We start from the raw sequence: 16,532 nt of genomic DNA on the forward strand, positions 1-16,532 counted from the left end.
ATTACTCCAGTAAGACAGTAGGTTGGTATAAAAAGTTCAACTTTAAAACAAGATTTAAATTGAGCTAATATCAGATACTGTGTTAGGTTTTGGGCCTTTCTAAAATCTGGAACAGGCATTAGATTTTGCCCTGTGTGTGACCTATTACGGGCCAGAATCATCAACAAAAATTGTCATGATCATTCTGTCACCCAGAATAAGACACAGAACATTCGACCTGGAGTATTATGATGGAACACCCTGTGTCCTTACCCAACTGTTCCTTGATGATCCGTTGTGCTATTCTATCAATGGTACCAAGCTTTAGAGAGAATGTGTCCAGATAATCCCCAATGGCTGCAAACTCCAGCGGTCGACTTCTTAATTTGTAGCCTCCTGTAACGTATTTGACAGACTCCCCCATCTTTGACAGCAAAGCCATTCCTTGCTTTTTGTAGGCATTAAGATCCTAGGAATTAAAATGAACAAACAAACAACAAAAAAGAAACAAAAAAGAATATGTTTAGGAATACTCACTTATATGTTTAAGTATTAATACAGTGAAGGATACTTTCCAGTCAAGATCAAATCTTTTGAAAGCAACAGATTACATGTGACACACAGCCTTGAACAAAGGCTTTCTACAAGCGGTACAGCTGAGCACAGCTTCAAGGCTCCATGGAGATAAATTATCCAGGAGAATAGTATGAAGTACATTAGAAATAAGTAAGTAGGCCAACTTTGCATATGGCCATACTTTCCCATTTTCCTGTACTCTCACTAGGGAAGCAAGCTTATTAACAGTTCTGGTTCCACCAAAACATTTCACATCATTCATCTCCACATACTTCTAAGTCAATACCAGTACAATACCAGTATTAAACAGATGCACCAGCTGGCTCTACTGACCTACTACAGAGCTACACACTGCACACCTATTCAGTAAGCAGCCTCCTCACTCCAGTTCTGTGGTCAAACAGGAGGCAGGTGAAGACTGCCAGCAGAAAAAATGCAGCATGAGGAAACCAGCAAAACTTCTCTGCAAGAGAGACTGTAGCTCAGGCTGGGTCAGATGCATCCATCTTGCTGCACAGAAAGTGTAAACCTCCTTCTCACTCCTTTACACATTTGCATAAACCAGCTTTCAGATTATCTATGCTAACAAGACTGCTACTCTACAATTTTCATGGGATTTCACCCTAACAGTACACCAACAAAAAATGGTTTTAGTTAGTCAAAACGTTGACAATGTTTACTTTTACTTCTTCCAGCAGAGGTCAGTATTCAACAACTCAAAACAGGCTCAGGAGCTATAGTTTGGTTATCCTATGGAGCCTGAGGAAGAGATGTGTTCAAACCAAGTAGGCTGTAGAGATCAAGAATTCAGATGTATTACTACAGACGAGACTAAAAGCTTAAGTGTTCTTAAAATAAAAACCCAAAAAACAAATAAACAATAGCCATCTTCAAAACATGTACTATGGTATTCCTTCCCAGTGCTTAATGTAAGTCAAATGTAAGCCTGATTAAGAAAACCTGACATCTTAGCAGCTACTGTAATTTTCAATTATGTTTGCATTTAAATGCAATTTAATTTTTTCTTTCCACATGTCATCAATATGAGCTGCAAGCAGTTATCAGAAAAGATCCTTGAACTCAAAATTGTTCACTCACTCTCTCAAGCATTCTGGTATGTTACATGTCCAAAGAGGGAATATGTAGAAATGTTGGTCTGTCTTCTTCAACCAGGAGGTGATCTTACAACTTCCTGTAGTAACTAAATTCTGAAATCCTAGCACACTGAACTGACACCTCACTGCTCCACTAGACCAGGTTCAAACATTAGAACCAGTCAGCAGAACAGGCATCCTTTCCCCAGGATGCTCTGTAATCTCAAGGCAAACTCTTCCTAAAGCAGAGAATGAAGCCCTTGACATTCATTTCACAGGGATGGCAGAAGACAAATACAGCAGCTAAGAAAGCTGCATTGTGCTTGGACAGATCAAAAGAGGAACGAGCTATAAGATGTTTAAACAAATTCTGCATTTCTGGCTTGTTTCAGTGGGTAATTTCACCATGGAGGGGAAATAAAAACACTGGAAATTGGTTATTAACAGCAAGCAAAGCATGACCCTGAAGTGAGCTCAAACATCACATTTAAGTGAGCTAGAGTAATGTGACTTTGGAAAGGCGTACCTTTACAGCACTTCTCACCCATCTGGTAAAACCCAAGCATAGCTGCAAGTCCTCCTAGTCTTATTTCAAATGCAGTTCTAAAGAAAGCCAAAGAAAATTGCACTATTCCTGCATGAGTCATGCAGAAGAGATGCATGAAATTGTTGGCTGAGAACAAATAAGAATGAGGCCTCTATGCTTAGTTTTGAGGGCATCAAGTGCAAGCAGTTTAAAAAGAACAAACAAGAAAAAAAGTCAAGAAATTCACAAGCTTTTGTGCAAGGGAGACTTTTCTTCCTCTCCCCCTTCCCTCCTCCCCAAAAGAGGATCTTAAAGTCTACAGTTTTCTGAATTTTTATTCTCTCTTGCATAATAGGATTACATGCTACAAAACAAGAAGGTCTGGAGAATTCAATTTATCAATCTGCAGAGAGGATTCCTCTGCCCTTCAAGCACAGAGAACCCATACTGTTGTCACACACAAGGGTCTGTCACACACAATAATCAGAGTGCCCAACAACCCTCTGGTGGAAGAGGAAGTTCTGATCTGCTCATGTAGTTTTGTTAAAGCCTTTTTACCCTCATTTCAGAAGGGACTGCAAAGGTCAACAACTGTATTTGAAAGTTACTGGCTTACCTTAGCTGTGAGAAAGACGTTGAAGTGTTCATTAAAAGACAACACTGGGTGATCAGTTATTCTCTTCAAGAACTTGTCTAATGCTTTCCTCCTTGTCTCCACAAACTCTTCCGAAAAGCGATCAACAACACCCTTCACCACAAATTTTTCAGGAAGAGGCTGTCAGAGATAAGCAAACAGCACAAGATTCAAAAGACCAAAAACTTGCTTCTGTTTTGGAAATTTGGAAATAAACAAAGCAATCAAATTCCAGTCTTAACAGGAACTGAAACATTGTGTTTGTGAACAGGAACCATGCATCAGATGGGAAGCAAGCTGGGCTTAAAATTATCTTTAAACTGGTCTGGCTTAAAGCTAGCCATTCTATGAGTGACTTCAGCTGAGAGACACACCAGGGAAGTCAAACAGTACTCAGACTAAGTCCTTGTAGCATAGCTTAGATTGTTCTCCCTACTGCTATCCATGTTCAACATCCAGCTCTGAAGAGATGCCAGAAGAGCTGCATACTATTTATAACAGAAGCAAACACACCCCCCACCCCTGCCACAACCAGTGCTGAAGCAAGGCTGCCCAGCCTCAGGAAACTCAGAAAATTGGACAATTCTACTTCCCACAAACCCTCTATGAACAATTTAGAGCTTTTGCACAGGGCCCTCCTGTAAAAGGCCGACAGCCTTAGTGAGAACACTGAGCAAAACCAAACCAGGGGCTTGACACAGAAAATGGCTAGATCTTTTCTGAAGTGTGAGCACACCTGGTCATCTATCACAGCTGACTTTACTGAGTATGTTTCTGTAAGTGACAAAAGCCTGATGATACATTCACTTTTACATCTTACTATTTTGAGTCCATCAGTTCATCTCTGCAGTTCAGTTTGACATGTAAGCCCAGACTATCTCCAGACTTGCTAGTTATACAGTCCCCCCTGTTACACTTGGATTACAGAATACACAGTACCACTTTGGATGGAAGGTAACTTTTTAAGCTGATGCATGGTTAATTTCAGCTCTAACACTACATGTGCTTTTGTTCTGTCCAGACAGCATAGACTTCAAGATTAATATCAGTTTTAAAATTGTGCTTTGTATTTCATTCTTGTGAACCAGTCCATCTAGACAATCTGCTTACAGTTATGCCAGCAATGACAGCCATTTCCACCCAATTCAGGAATCAGGATTCTCCTCTGCAAAGAGTTTGTCATCTAAATTCTGTCAAAAATGGTTAAAGAAAAAAACCCCAAACTATATATATTGCTTTCCCACCATACCCAAGCTCATGTGGGTTGTACATGAAGACTTTATCTCCTAGAAAATACAGCCTGCACAACTTAGCTGCAACAGAGCTACATTTTGACTACTGTATTTGGTTCTTACAATTTAAGACTTACCTGATTATGTTTAGCATTCAAATTAGTCAGTCATTCTAGTTAAACCAGCATAAGGTACACTATCATTAGACTTCTTCAGAAGTATAATACCTTGTGCATTAGTCTTCAGGGAGGAAGAAACTCTCTTCCTTTGCTTTGTAAACTTTAGCTGGGACTCTAGGAAGTCACTACCTCAGGACCATATGCAGGAGGAAAAGAAAAAAGTTTAAAGAAAAAAAGAGAGAGAAAGGAAGACTAGTCTAAAGAACCATAGTTCAACCGAACACATGCAAACTGGCACTGAGTAATCACTAATGTTTGAGCATTTGAAGAATGCATCTCTATTACAGAGACTTCTGCAATTTAACCTGGTTTCAACTGCAGCAGTAGGTACATTCCTCTCCATTATAGGCCTCTGGAGGTCCACCTAAAGTCATCAAAACACACAGCTAGCAACTGATACCTTGCTTTAACTGTGTGTTAATTATCGACCTTATAGTCTTCCATCTTCCATCTTAATTTACTTTTCCCTACTGAGACAGGTGAGCAGAGTTCGTTCCCATCAGAAATGGCTTCAAGTATCCAAACATGACCATCCCAGGACAAGAAACTTGCCTGTTAGGTTTACCTTTGTAGTCTAGAGACAGAACTGAGATCAGTTTTACTGTCTTTCGAAAGAAAATTTTAGAATGTCTCAGATCTTTTAAAAAGAAGTAACTATCAGAAACTGAAGAGATGAAGAGGAACTCACACTGAGGTTAGTTTTGGCTCCCAAATGTAGGCTATCATGACACACTACACTGATAAGACATATCATTTGCTACAGGAAGATTTTAGGCAGAATCACTATATTGAGATTAGGAAGACAACTCCCTTTTGATAATTTGTTAAAACAGAAGGCTTTCAGGGATTCCAGTATCTATAATTACAAATACAGATAGTCTTAGATTGCCTTGAAACATCTTTTCAGAAAACTCTTGAGCCAGTGCATCTGAAACCGCCTTTAGCTTCTATACCTCATCTATTTCTAGACAATGCATAAAGCATTCAGCAGCCTCCCTACCATACCCTGCATGAAGGAGATTATTAGGGAATTCTGTAATTGCTAAGTTGTGCATAAACAGACAAAATCCTTTATCTCCCTTATTAACAGCACATCCTTTTACCTCCAGAATTTCTAGAAGAAATGCACCTAAGATACTGGCTTGTTCTACAGCCAGTTCCACGTCCAGTATTACAGCTACTCATGCAAAATTTGCTGTTCTGTCTGCAACAAATTCCTGGTAGGAGCAAAGCAGCTTGATTCCCCAGCTATGACTCACCTTCTGCTACTCGACTATTATTTACAGCCTTGCAGGCTTCAGGCATAACTGGCTGCCTGTTAGTGTACCCAAGAAGCAGAAGCTGAATTGTGATTGTTCCAGCTGTTCAGAGAATGGGACGTGAGAAAACCGTATGGGCACGTAACACATTACACATGCCTCCACCTTCTGCTCTCAAGCTCACTGTCTTTCTTTTCACTACTGTTCACTAAACGTATTTGCTGGCAGTTAGTGGTGTCACATGATTTTGTGAAGTACTTCTTATCTCTGAAACACTCAGCTATTATTCCACTTGAGGCAAGTCCTAGCATAATTAAGGACTTAAACAGCGCTCAACATAGAGCAACCTAACAATACTTCTCACACAGCCTACTCCTTGCTGAGGGAGGGAGGGCAGAGAAACTTCCACCCCATCACCCACCCCAGGCAAACTAAAGTATGCTAGTAGTGTTGCTATTTCCTGCCAATTCAATTCCTATGGGGCTTTTAAAATGTCTTTGTTCAAAAGGACTGAAGGCAGTGATCTCACAGGTTTCCTATAGCTACATATAAGGTAGGACTAACCTCCTCACATCAAATAAGGTGGTCAGATCACCAGTTTCAGCAACAATGGGTGCAGTAGTTTAGCTAATCTTATTAGGCAAACTTCTGCCTACTGAAGGCATGCAATAGCTACCAAACCAGAGGCAGAGACTTCCAAGTCAGTGCTATTACATGTCAGTGCTATTAAGTGTTAGCACAAGCAGTTTTAAATTACTCTGCAAAACCAGCTCAAAAGGCCATCTTGAAAACTGAGACTAGAACCTGAAGTACCTGTGGCTTTTCATAATTCCTAGATGCTTTGAAATACAGATGTAATAATTGAGTAAACAGATTAAATGTATTCTATTTATGTCACAGCTACTGTAGTCAGCATATGTATTGCCCTGCAGGAGGTTGACAAAGCTTACCTCTCAGGTGCGCCACTCAAGGAAAGTCTAAGCTTCCTAACTAGTCAGGAATGGGAAGCTAAAGAGAATAAAGTACTGTTTTTTAAACCTAGACACATTGCATTCAAATATTACCCTTGTGCAGATGCACAACTGTCCTTAACAGCAGATTCTTGCTTACTACCTACAGGAATAAGATGTGTTGGCTGAGACTCTTCCAGCTTGTTTCTCAACCAGTCGAAGTCTTGGTACCGCCGACGGACAGAATACTCTGGCAAATCAAACTCTGCTCGCGTGGTCTGGAAAAGAACAGATATAAATAGTGTGCAGCAACTTCAGAGCTGAGCAGCAAATGCAGTACAGCCATGTCTGGCAAGGGTGAAGCCAGACAAACTTTGCAGGGGGGTGTTAATCCCCAAAATTTTGCAGCCAGCATGAGAGAAAGATCCTCTGGTCTTCCAAGAAGTGGAAAAGCAGCAATATGAAAAATGAGTGCTTAGAGCTGATGTATTAAGATCTATTTGAAGTTCATCACTTGTTCTGCTCTCATCATGGTAGAAGTCTGTAGAGCAGAAGCACTGTGCACCACATAACTGTCTTGGCAGTTCCAAGATTGCAAAGACTGTATGAGATATTCATTGTGAGGACAAGACTATTTTAACCATCAAGAATTAAAAGTAAAGGTGTTTACTGATTTGTTTATTCTATGACATGCACAATCCACAGGTGAAAAAGTGTTTCACCACCGTCTTGTATTCTAAGACTGATGGGCTTATCACACTCCAAGGTGAAAAGATGAGAACATAAGCCACCGCAAGGTTTGACGGACCATTTTTGTTGACTTCCAAGATGAAGAAACAAGTCTGCTTATGTGTATACCCAATTAGATATATTAGTATATTAAATTAAACTTTTAAATTTTTCCTTCTTTAGGGCAAGGTCACTACAAGTTTGAGGGGAAAAAAATAAGTATGCAGATAAACTGCTGGCAAGTGTTTTATCCAGTCTTTGAAGAGTCCATAACCTGGAAGGTTGGCTGTATGGGGCTGCTTGCACAGCATGTACTGCAACTACCTAAAAGCACTCGTGAAACCATGTACCAACTAGGAGTGTCTGCTGAAGAGCCTGGCATTGCAGGGAGGTGGCCCTTGTAGTTATGTCCCTCTGAGAAGCACAGGCAGCTATACTTCAGTTACTTGCAGTATTATGTCCACCTAGCAATGCACGGCCTGCAGTGCCAGCACACTACATGCCTGCAACCAGGCATCAAACCCAGCACACTCTGAGGAATACACAGGCAACTCCAGCCTTGAGCTGGCATCCATTCCAGCACCTGATTGCTTTGCTAATCCCAGCCAGTAGCAGCCTTTAAATGCCATCCACCTCTTCACTTGCTCTCTGGATGACTTTAACTCTTCAATTGCTGCATTTTACTCCTACCAATCACCACTGGGGATCCTGTATAAGTTCTATATATGAAATCTCTTTCTAGGGTGAACTCAGGAGCCTTAACACAGTATCAACAGCACAGTAGGTCTACAATACTGTAAGCAGCAAGCTGATGTGTCATTACCGATGAAATTGTTTGGCTTCTAGTAAAGGAAGGCACAGACAGAAAAAGAAATCAGGATCAGCTCCCCCCTTCTTTGACCTGCTAGCCATAGTAAGCAATATAGAGGTTAGTCCATGGACTAACAAAGAATCCTCATGAACTGGAGCAGTTTTGTTTCTAGATGAGGGACTACCAAGACCCCAGTATCCACTGCAGATCTGTGCTTTACTCAGCTATGCACTTCTGACAGTAACACCAGCTTATTTAACATCAAAGACTGCCACACTATGAATGTGACTTCTGAGACTTCATTTGAATAATTTTCCCTTGTTTCGAGTAACAGAATGAATGGCTTTAAATATAAAAGCCATAATAAATAAAATAAATAAAAAATAAATAAATATAAATGGCTTTAAATATAAAGCCATCTATAAATAAAAGAAAGGGGGGGAAAAAAGGGTGTGATGAGGCAGTAATAATTCAGTAGAAGGCAGACCTTCTGTGAACTGGCTGTCACTGCCCAATGGCATTTTAAGAGATCACACAGTGAGTGAATGAGAGTAATCAGAATGGCTACACATTACACTGTCTTATCCTGCAGCAGGAGAATGAAGGTAAAGTCCCCCATCTGTTAGCACTGAGAAGCTTATTAACTACTATTCTGCTAACAGTTAAGGAAAACCATATAAGACTGCCTAGGAGTTGGAAAGCAGGGTTAAGTCCCAGTACACAAATCATACATTAGCTATAGTTCACCTCTACCAAACCGCTCTTGTTGCCTTTACTTCACAAGCAGAAGTGCAAAGTTTTCTATATATCACATTTTTCCACTGAGATGAAAATACAGCAGCCACATTTCAGTGTTTACTGTAAAGGTTATGAAATCTAGACAGCAAATAAACTTTTCAAAGACTATTTGGGCAGAACATAAAGGCCCTTCAAGGTTTTAAAGAAACATCGCTAATTCTGAAAGAATTTGGATCTCAGATCAAACCCTTCATTAGTTTAGCACAAGTTATTTCTTCCAGATTGCACAAAAGAGGAAGGAGGGTCCTGCCACTGTCGAAGCAGCACTGAGGAACATGTTCCCTGAGGCAGCTCGGGGTGCAGCTGCAGTGGGAGCTGCAGGCTGAGCTCAGGCTGGGCCAGCCCAGGCACAGAGGCCCTGAGGAGCCCATCCTGGGCACACAAGGGCCCGGGGCCTGTGGCCCAGCCAGGGCACCGGACACTGGGACACGGCAGCAGCCGGCGGTCCCACACCTTCCCATGCTCGGTGAGGGGATAAAAGCCCAGGGGTTCCTTGGTTCTGGGTCCCTCCCCAGAGACACCAGCCCGAGCTGTTTGTTTGTTATTGTGCTGTGATTAAGTTATTTTAATGGCTGGGACATTCGAGACTGCTGTGGGAAACCTAGGTATGGAAACCTGGTGTGACTGTGTGAGTGAGGGGGCATAGCTGGGAAGAGGCCTTGGGTCCAGCTCAGGTGGTGCAAGAGTGACTGCCAGAGTGGATCCTGGATGGTTGAGCAGGGAAATTTCCATAACAGACAACAAGTAAAGCACCTATGTTTTCAACACAGTTAAATTCCTCCTGCTTTCTCAGCAAGATTCATAAATCTCATCTTGCAAGGACATGTGTCTTTTCCAAAGGAACCTGAGAAACTTACACGGCAGATGTCAACCTCACAAAAAATAATGGGCAAGATGTTTCCAGTAACTTATTGAAAATTCCAGCACAGTTCCACTAAGTCAGCACTGCAACACTCTGGGCTCAGTTTTACTTTCTGGAAAGCAGACAGTTACAGACAGTTTTACCTCAATTGCTGGAATAGTTTTGACTAGAGGCAGTATTAAAGCAGTCACCAAGTCTTGGTCTTTCATAAGATTCTTGTCTTCCTTGGAAGGAGTTAACAGCCAAACCTGAAGCTAGCCTATGATGACAATACAAAGATATTTTTTACCCTAGTTCTACTCTCTAACTCACCAGACTTGACTGCAGATTCCCCTCCATGTCACTATTTAAGCTTGAGGCAAAATCTTCAACTAGGAAAAGAAGAGAATGACAGAGAGGGGGAAGGGAAGCAGGCTGGTGTTCTTAGAACTCCAGTATTTCTTTTTGCCTCAAACAGTTTAGCCTATTTGAAAAAGACTTCATATCGCTTTTACCTGCTCCTCTCTAGGGAATAAAGCTGTTTCATGTGTTCCAAGTAATGTAATGGAAGCATGAGAAGGACAGGAAAGTGAAAACAAGACCTCCACTTGGTCCAATGGCTAGTACTGATTGGTTTCAAAGACTCTCCCTTCAAGCCTGCAGAGCAACTGCATGACTCTGAGCAATGGCACTCAGCTGTTCAGACCTCCATGGGAAAAGGCACAGAAGAAGGCCTTGCCATCCTAGAAAGTACAATGAAAATGAAGTTACAAGTACACTTATTTATGTTTTCTCAGGAGAGATGACTGCATAACATATGGTCAAGCTTTACTTTCCCCTTTCTTCCTAGAAAAGGACTCTATTTGGTAAAGTCTCCCTAAAATGCACCTCCATCTATCTGAAGGACACAAAGACACTTCAATCATCACAGTCATGACCCATTAAGTTCCACCACAACTTCTACCTACCTTTACAGTTTCACTAGCCCCCCTGTGTAAGGAAACTGCTTACTAACTTGCATTAGTAACTGCATTAGCAAGATGAACACAGGATATGAGAGAATCAAGGAAGTCAGTCCTGAATTGCTTTCTTGTTAGCTGAAGGATTACTATTACATTCTTTAAATGTGTTCATCCACAAGACAGGCTAGGGAATGCTACCTGGCTCTTACTAGGGAGCTGTGAAAACAGGTACACAAGCAGGATCAGGTAAACTGCTAAGTCTTCCTTTGCAAGCAAATGTTTTGACCCTTCCTCAGTCACTACCACCTGCTGACAAAGGTATGAGAAGATGAAAAGCACGGGGCATACTGCAAGACTTTTTTTTTTTCTATTAGAATGAAGGATCTGTAAAAACAAAGAGAGAAAAAAAAAAAACCAACCCCACACAACACAAATGAGACTGTGATCAGTCTACGCTTTTCCCTACAGTGGTATCCTGTCACAACCACACATTACAGCATTAGTAATTCCCCTGCTGATGCTGCTTTTCAGCCTTCAGAATAACTCATTCTATGACCTATGTTTATCCAAACCTTTGAGGTTCCAGAAGCATTCTCCAGTAGAGAAGAAAAAAACCCCAGCAGTCCCTGCCTCCTAATTCAGAGTCACCAGAGAGGCCTCAGACTTCTTTCCTGCAAGGCTATAAGGGAGGTGTTGCGAAGGCTCCTCATCTCACTCCAGAAGTTTCCACAAATAATAAAACTAAAGAGATGAGGATTTCATGGTGATTCAGAACAACAACTTACTCAGTTTCATAACTACATTGCAATGGTATGATATAGCAGATTCATGTGCTACAATGAGACCCAAAATAAAACAAGTATTAATAGACAGGCAGGTAGACATCAAAATCAGAACTATAGAATTATTTTTTAAATAAGAAAAGAGACATGGTTTGGTAATACTTCTGATCTAAATATGGTAAAGACCTTGGCCATGTTTCAGAGTTCTGCTTTAAAAAGAAAAGGAAGCCTTGAACATTAGGATTTCCAAGCCTAGGAACATTATTAGGGTGCCACTATATAGAAATATTTTATATTGGCAGAATTTGAATCTCAATTTAAGAGAGAAACAACATTAGCCAATTTTAGCCATTTCTCTGTGGAAAGATGCATTTTTTTTTTTGTGGTTCCTATTCCTTCTGATGAAGTAATAGTTGAAGGGTAAACTGTTCCAAGTAAAAAAAGATACAATGTTTCCTACAAGATTAAGACTGTTAAGAGTAAAAATGAATGACAGAACTGTGTTAAATGTGCAAGAAGAGATAGTTACTATTTTAGAGAAACTCCATTTTCTCCTGTGCAGTCTGAAAGTGAAACTTTGAAGTGGGCATTTGTAAAGAAATTATCTGTGGCCTGTAAAGGTTCCTCATCTCCATAGAAAATATTTGCTCCAGTACATACTGCCGTCTAAGTGGGCTGGAGGAATGTTAATCTTTCTGGACAAATATATCAAGTAAATTACCAGTAATGTTACTGAACACCTTTTGCCTTGGTAACTACAAGTGCCCAAAGCAGATGTCAACATCACCTAGGAGCTCATTATAATAAGAATGAGTTAGTTAAGAGGAATCAATATTTCAGCTATGAATGTAGTGGACTTTTCAGATCACTTTTCATATAAATATATATATATTACATTCATGACTGAACTACAACAGGTGCTGAAATAATCTCCAGCCACTTTTGGTTGGCAGCAGCATTTTCAGGCTACTTCATTTTATAATCAGCTGTAGAGCTATCTGAACCAGCAACTGCATGACAGCTAGTTTACAGCTGAGGATCAAGACTATGATTTTAGTGGATAACAGACGAAATGTAGAAAACACTTCCAGCAACAAGCTTAAAGCATTTCAGAAAAGGATAGACATAAAAAATAAGATGATTAACAGTGAACGAGTAGCAAGGCACATTCACCTTAAGGGAACTCAAACCAAGTGAGTGTCAGATTACTTAAATGAACAAACTGTGAAGTTAATGAAAGAAACTGGCCTTGCAAGTTTACAAACAGTTCTATTTAGGAATCAGAGACAAAAAAAAAAATAAACCTACGTTGACATGTTAAAAGCTTTTTCCACAATTTCAGACACTGAAGTAAGTTCTGCTAAGAAAAGTCACATCTTCAACACGTTCACAAGGTACTAAAAGACACTAAGTTCTTGTCCTTAAGATAGGAAAACAGCGCAAGATGTGAATATCCAGCATGACCTCCAGTTATTCCACAAAGAAAGAAGTACTAGAAAAGAGAATATTGCTTTGTACCTTTGTTGTAACCCTGTATGTAATGTATGTCTCCATTGTGCACACGTGTTTTTTGGGATCATCAACAGTAACAAAGAGGTCTCTAGTTTCCACATCCAAGTCATCATCCAACTGCAGTCTGTTGAGGAGAGATGAGGAGGAGGCTGGGCTAGAAGTGTCCACGGGTGTGCCATTGGGCAGGCTGAGATCCTGTATTGGTGAGAAAAAAAAAAAAAGGAAGTTTTTAATAAGCTTAACAGATTCAAGGTAAAACATAGTATTTTCAAAGACACCATAGACAAGCTTCTCTGATACATTATAAGGGTTGTTTGTTTCAGCATCTCCAAGGACCACCCTTTTCCAGGACACCTGGGCAACATACTAAAGTCTTCAAGCATTACGCTGAGGATAAAGCACATTACCAATATACCTTCCCTAAGTACAGCACAATCTGCTTTCAATTCCTAAGGAAGGACAGCATTGCTGAACCAACACTTCCTGGTGAGACTGAGCCAACCTAGACTGAAAACAAAACAGCTAGGCAAATCAAGAGACCTTATAAGACAGGTTTCAGGCGAAATGGCAACAGTTCAGCTGTCTGGAATGCAGTTAGCTTTCGCCTCTGCAGACTCCTATGTGGAGGAAGGAGCAAAACTTCCATCAGAGGCCTCCCATCCAGTGTATTAACCTCCACACAGGTTGACAGCAGCCAGAGTCTGAACTGCCATCACTGCAGCACGCAACAGTCACAGATCATACTCTCCCGCACAAGAGTCTAGGCACACCTCCTTTTTGGAATCCTAAAGCAAATGAAAACACTACTTTTTCCTTGCAGAGGCCCTCATTCCCATTCTCCCCAGCCTAAGTGTCATCCAGCACCTAGAGAAGAGAGAGACCAAAAGATCCAGCAAGTTGCTATTTTAGGAAGAAAAATACAGCAAAACAACTTTCTAGCCAGCTTGGTACATCCACACACCTTCAAATCTCACACTTCAATACAAACCAACTACTCCATAACAGCAGTTATCGAATGTGAAAAATGCGTATTTTGTGATTGGCTTTTCTCAAATATTAAAATGAATATTATATATGTGGTGTTAGAAAGTAATGTTGTGGTGTTAGAAAGTATATGTGTTGTGTTAGAAAGTATTGCTGTATTAATTCTCTTAAGTACTGTGTAAAATATAGTTTTAGGTTATAAAAAAATGTTAAAATAGAAACTATGCTATGTAGGATACTTTTTTTAAAGAAAGGACTTGCAGTGAGAAAGCAGCCACCAGACACCTAAATCTTTCAGAGAAAAAGAATTTATTGCCCTCTTACCAGAAGAAACAAACTTCTTCCCACCTTGAAGGTGCTGTTAGGATTCCGAGGAAGAAGTTGACGATGACCAGACAGAATCCTTTGTTTGAATGTAATTTATGCATCATGTATGAAGTGTATGAATATGCAAGCTTTTAAGGGTTAATCCTCTGTTAACCCTAATGGGTGTCTTTTTTCAGGCCCGTGCTGCCCAGAGAAAGGTACCCAGACGTCCGTAACTCTTTGTTTCTATTGTCTCATATTGTACTAATTCAAATTGTCCAAATTATTATTACTCTAATTGTATTATTACTCTAAGTGTATACTATTTTTATAACCATTTTATTACTATTAAACTTTTCATATTTTAAAAACAAATTGTTGGCGTTTTTCACATTGCACTTGCATAAATATCACAGCAACTTAACACGTTTTTTGCTCTGGTTTTATAGCAGAGGGAGCTGTCAGTGTGTGACAAGTTGTACAGAGAAAGTCCTAAGGATCAATGCCTCTTCTTTTCAGAGAAGACAGAACGGTTTTTTGTTTGCATCTTTTTAATAGTAGCACAGGAATAGATTTATCCACAGAGTGATTTCCCTTCTTGCTAAACAGAGAAACATCACTACAGCTAAGCACCACATTAACTAGAAGTGTTTTAGTTACACAATTACTTCCAAGACCCAACTTCACACAACTGTAAGTGGCCAGACAAAACATAACATCTTAGCAAAGCAATCACATGTCAATGAGACCCCTTCTGTTCATCAATGCTCCTTTAGCCAAAGGTACAGAATCACAGGCAAGAGCTTTGAGATAAAGTTACTTAAAAAGGTCAGCTTTTGATAATGGCTAAAATCACAGCTAAATTTCTACCAGTCATTGTCCATCATCATGGGTGTACTGGGATTTCATGAAGAGCCATGTTGCAGTACTGCAGAACTGTGGCAGCATTGCTCTTCACCTTGAGGGCTGCCTTATGAAGTAGAGAAAATAATTGTTTAGCCTAGACATTTTGGGAAAGGGGTAATCTAAACTATTGTGTACTAACTGAGGTTAGATATGTTCCCTCAGCTAATGTACAGAAGCAGCTGCCAACAAATAGATGGTTTCACATTTAACTGGCAGGTGAGCAAGACAGGAAGTCAGGCACTCAAATGCTCTCAGGAGGGCAAAAGAGCAGGAGGAGCAAGGCACAGCTTGCCAGCTCAGACATGAGGTAGACACTTCAAACTACACAAGCACCTTGCTCAGATTCAGCATAGGAGGAACATGTACAACAGGAGGAAGCAATGGCACAGTAACTCAGTAGATAAGAAGTTCTGTTGAAATTACACAAACAGAATTAAGCTGTAGACAGGATAAGGTTAACAACAGGAGATGGATTCAGAAAATCTGCAGTTCATCTAGACAAGAGAATTTGGCTGAGCAGAGTAAAAAGCAAAGCAAACCTCAGGATACCACAGTAGCTTCATACCTTCATACCACAAGAAGACAAATTTGTTTCTGTTTCCAAAGCAAAAGACAGCTCACCATTGCCCATGTGCATTGAGCATTAACGTACAACTTGCACCAGAACTACAGCCAGTCATATTCTAAGCTTTCAATAGGACAATTAACTTGCAAAAACAGCTTAAGCCTGATTCCACAGGAGATCTCAAAAGCTTGTAATAAAACTTTTCCAAAGTTTTTTTCCAAAACTTTTCCAAAAGAGAGCTTAAAGCATGTGATGGAATCTGCTTAAAATATGAGAATCTAGAAAAAGAACCAAAGATGGAGCTTGCAGTCAGTTAGCTGCTAGCCAGTTAGTATGAAGATAGCACTTTCCTCACTAATTCTCTTGGGAAGTTACAATAACATACGAGTATGTCTTGCACATTTTCAGCAGCACAGAAGTCTGTGAAGGTTTGAATTCACTTCATTTCACTTGAGTGTATTCATGCAGTCATGGGTCCTATGGAATGTCTGGGGTGTTAAAGGCTGTGATAGCTCTATATTGGATGAAAACACTCCAGACCTACAAGCAAAGCTTCTGTACCAGCAGTGGCTCAAATCAGGAGAGCTGCTAGCTGTGGTGGCGGGGAAAGGAGAGATGATGTGTTACTGTGCTGTACTGCCTCATCTGCAGGATCCTCCCCTGGAAAAGACAGCTGGCATCATACCCTGCTACTTGGCTACTTTTCAGTAGATGAAAGCCAAGTTAGAAGCTAACTATTTCTCCTCCTGAAAGGGTGCAACCTCCTAGATAAGTGCACTAGAAACAACACAAACAGCTGCTGAATCCTCATTTAACAGTACGCAGGATCAGTTTTGCTGAAGTCTTATGCTATTGCTAGAAAGATACAGGCTTTGAAGTATGACAGCAAGATACCTCAGGCTGCAAT

The 16,532-nt window shown here is 40.4% G+C and overlaps 1 protein-coding gene across 1 annotated transcript in view; it reads right to left on the bottom strand.

Moving 5' to 3' along the window:
- SNX30 (sorting nexin family member 30) overlaps nucleotides 1-16,532 on the bottom strand; it is a 55,194-nt gene that overhangs the window by 18,789 nt on the left and 19,873 nt on the right. The window contains exons 2-5 of the mRNA XM_059492930.1: nucleotides 12,871-13,059; nucleotides 6,597-6,707; nucleotides 2,792-2,950; nucleotides 253-448 (exon numbers count right to left, since the gene is read on the bottom strand). Of these exons, the coding sequence (XP_059348913.1) occupies nucleotides 253-448; nucleotides 2,792-2,950; nucleotides 6,597-6,707; nucleotides 12,871-13,059 (655 nt within the window). The remainder of the gene's footprint in view (nucleotides 1-252; nucleotides 449-2,791; nucleotides 2,951-6,596; nucleotides 6,708-12,870; nucleotides 13,060-16,532) is intronic.

The sequence above is a fragment of the Ammospiza nelsoni genome, chromosome Z (assembly GCF_027579445.1).
Source record: "Ammospiza nelsoni isolate bAmmNel1 chromosome Z, bAmmNel1.pri, whole genome shotgun sequence".
Classification (NCBI taxonomy): Eukaryota; Metazoa; Chordata; class Aves; order Passeriformes; family Passerellidae; genus Ammospiza; species Ammospiza nelsoni.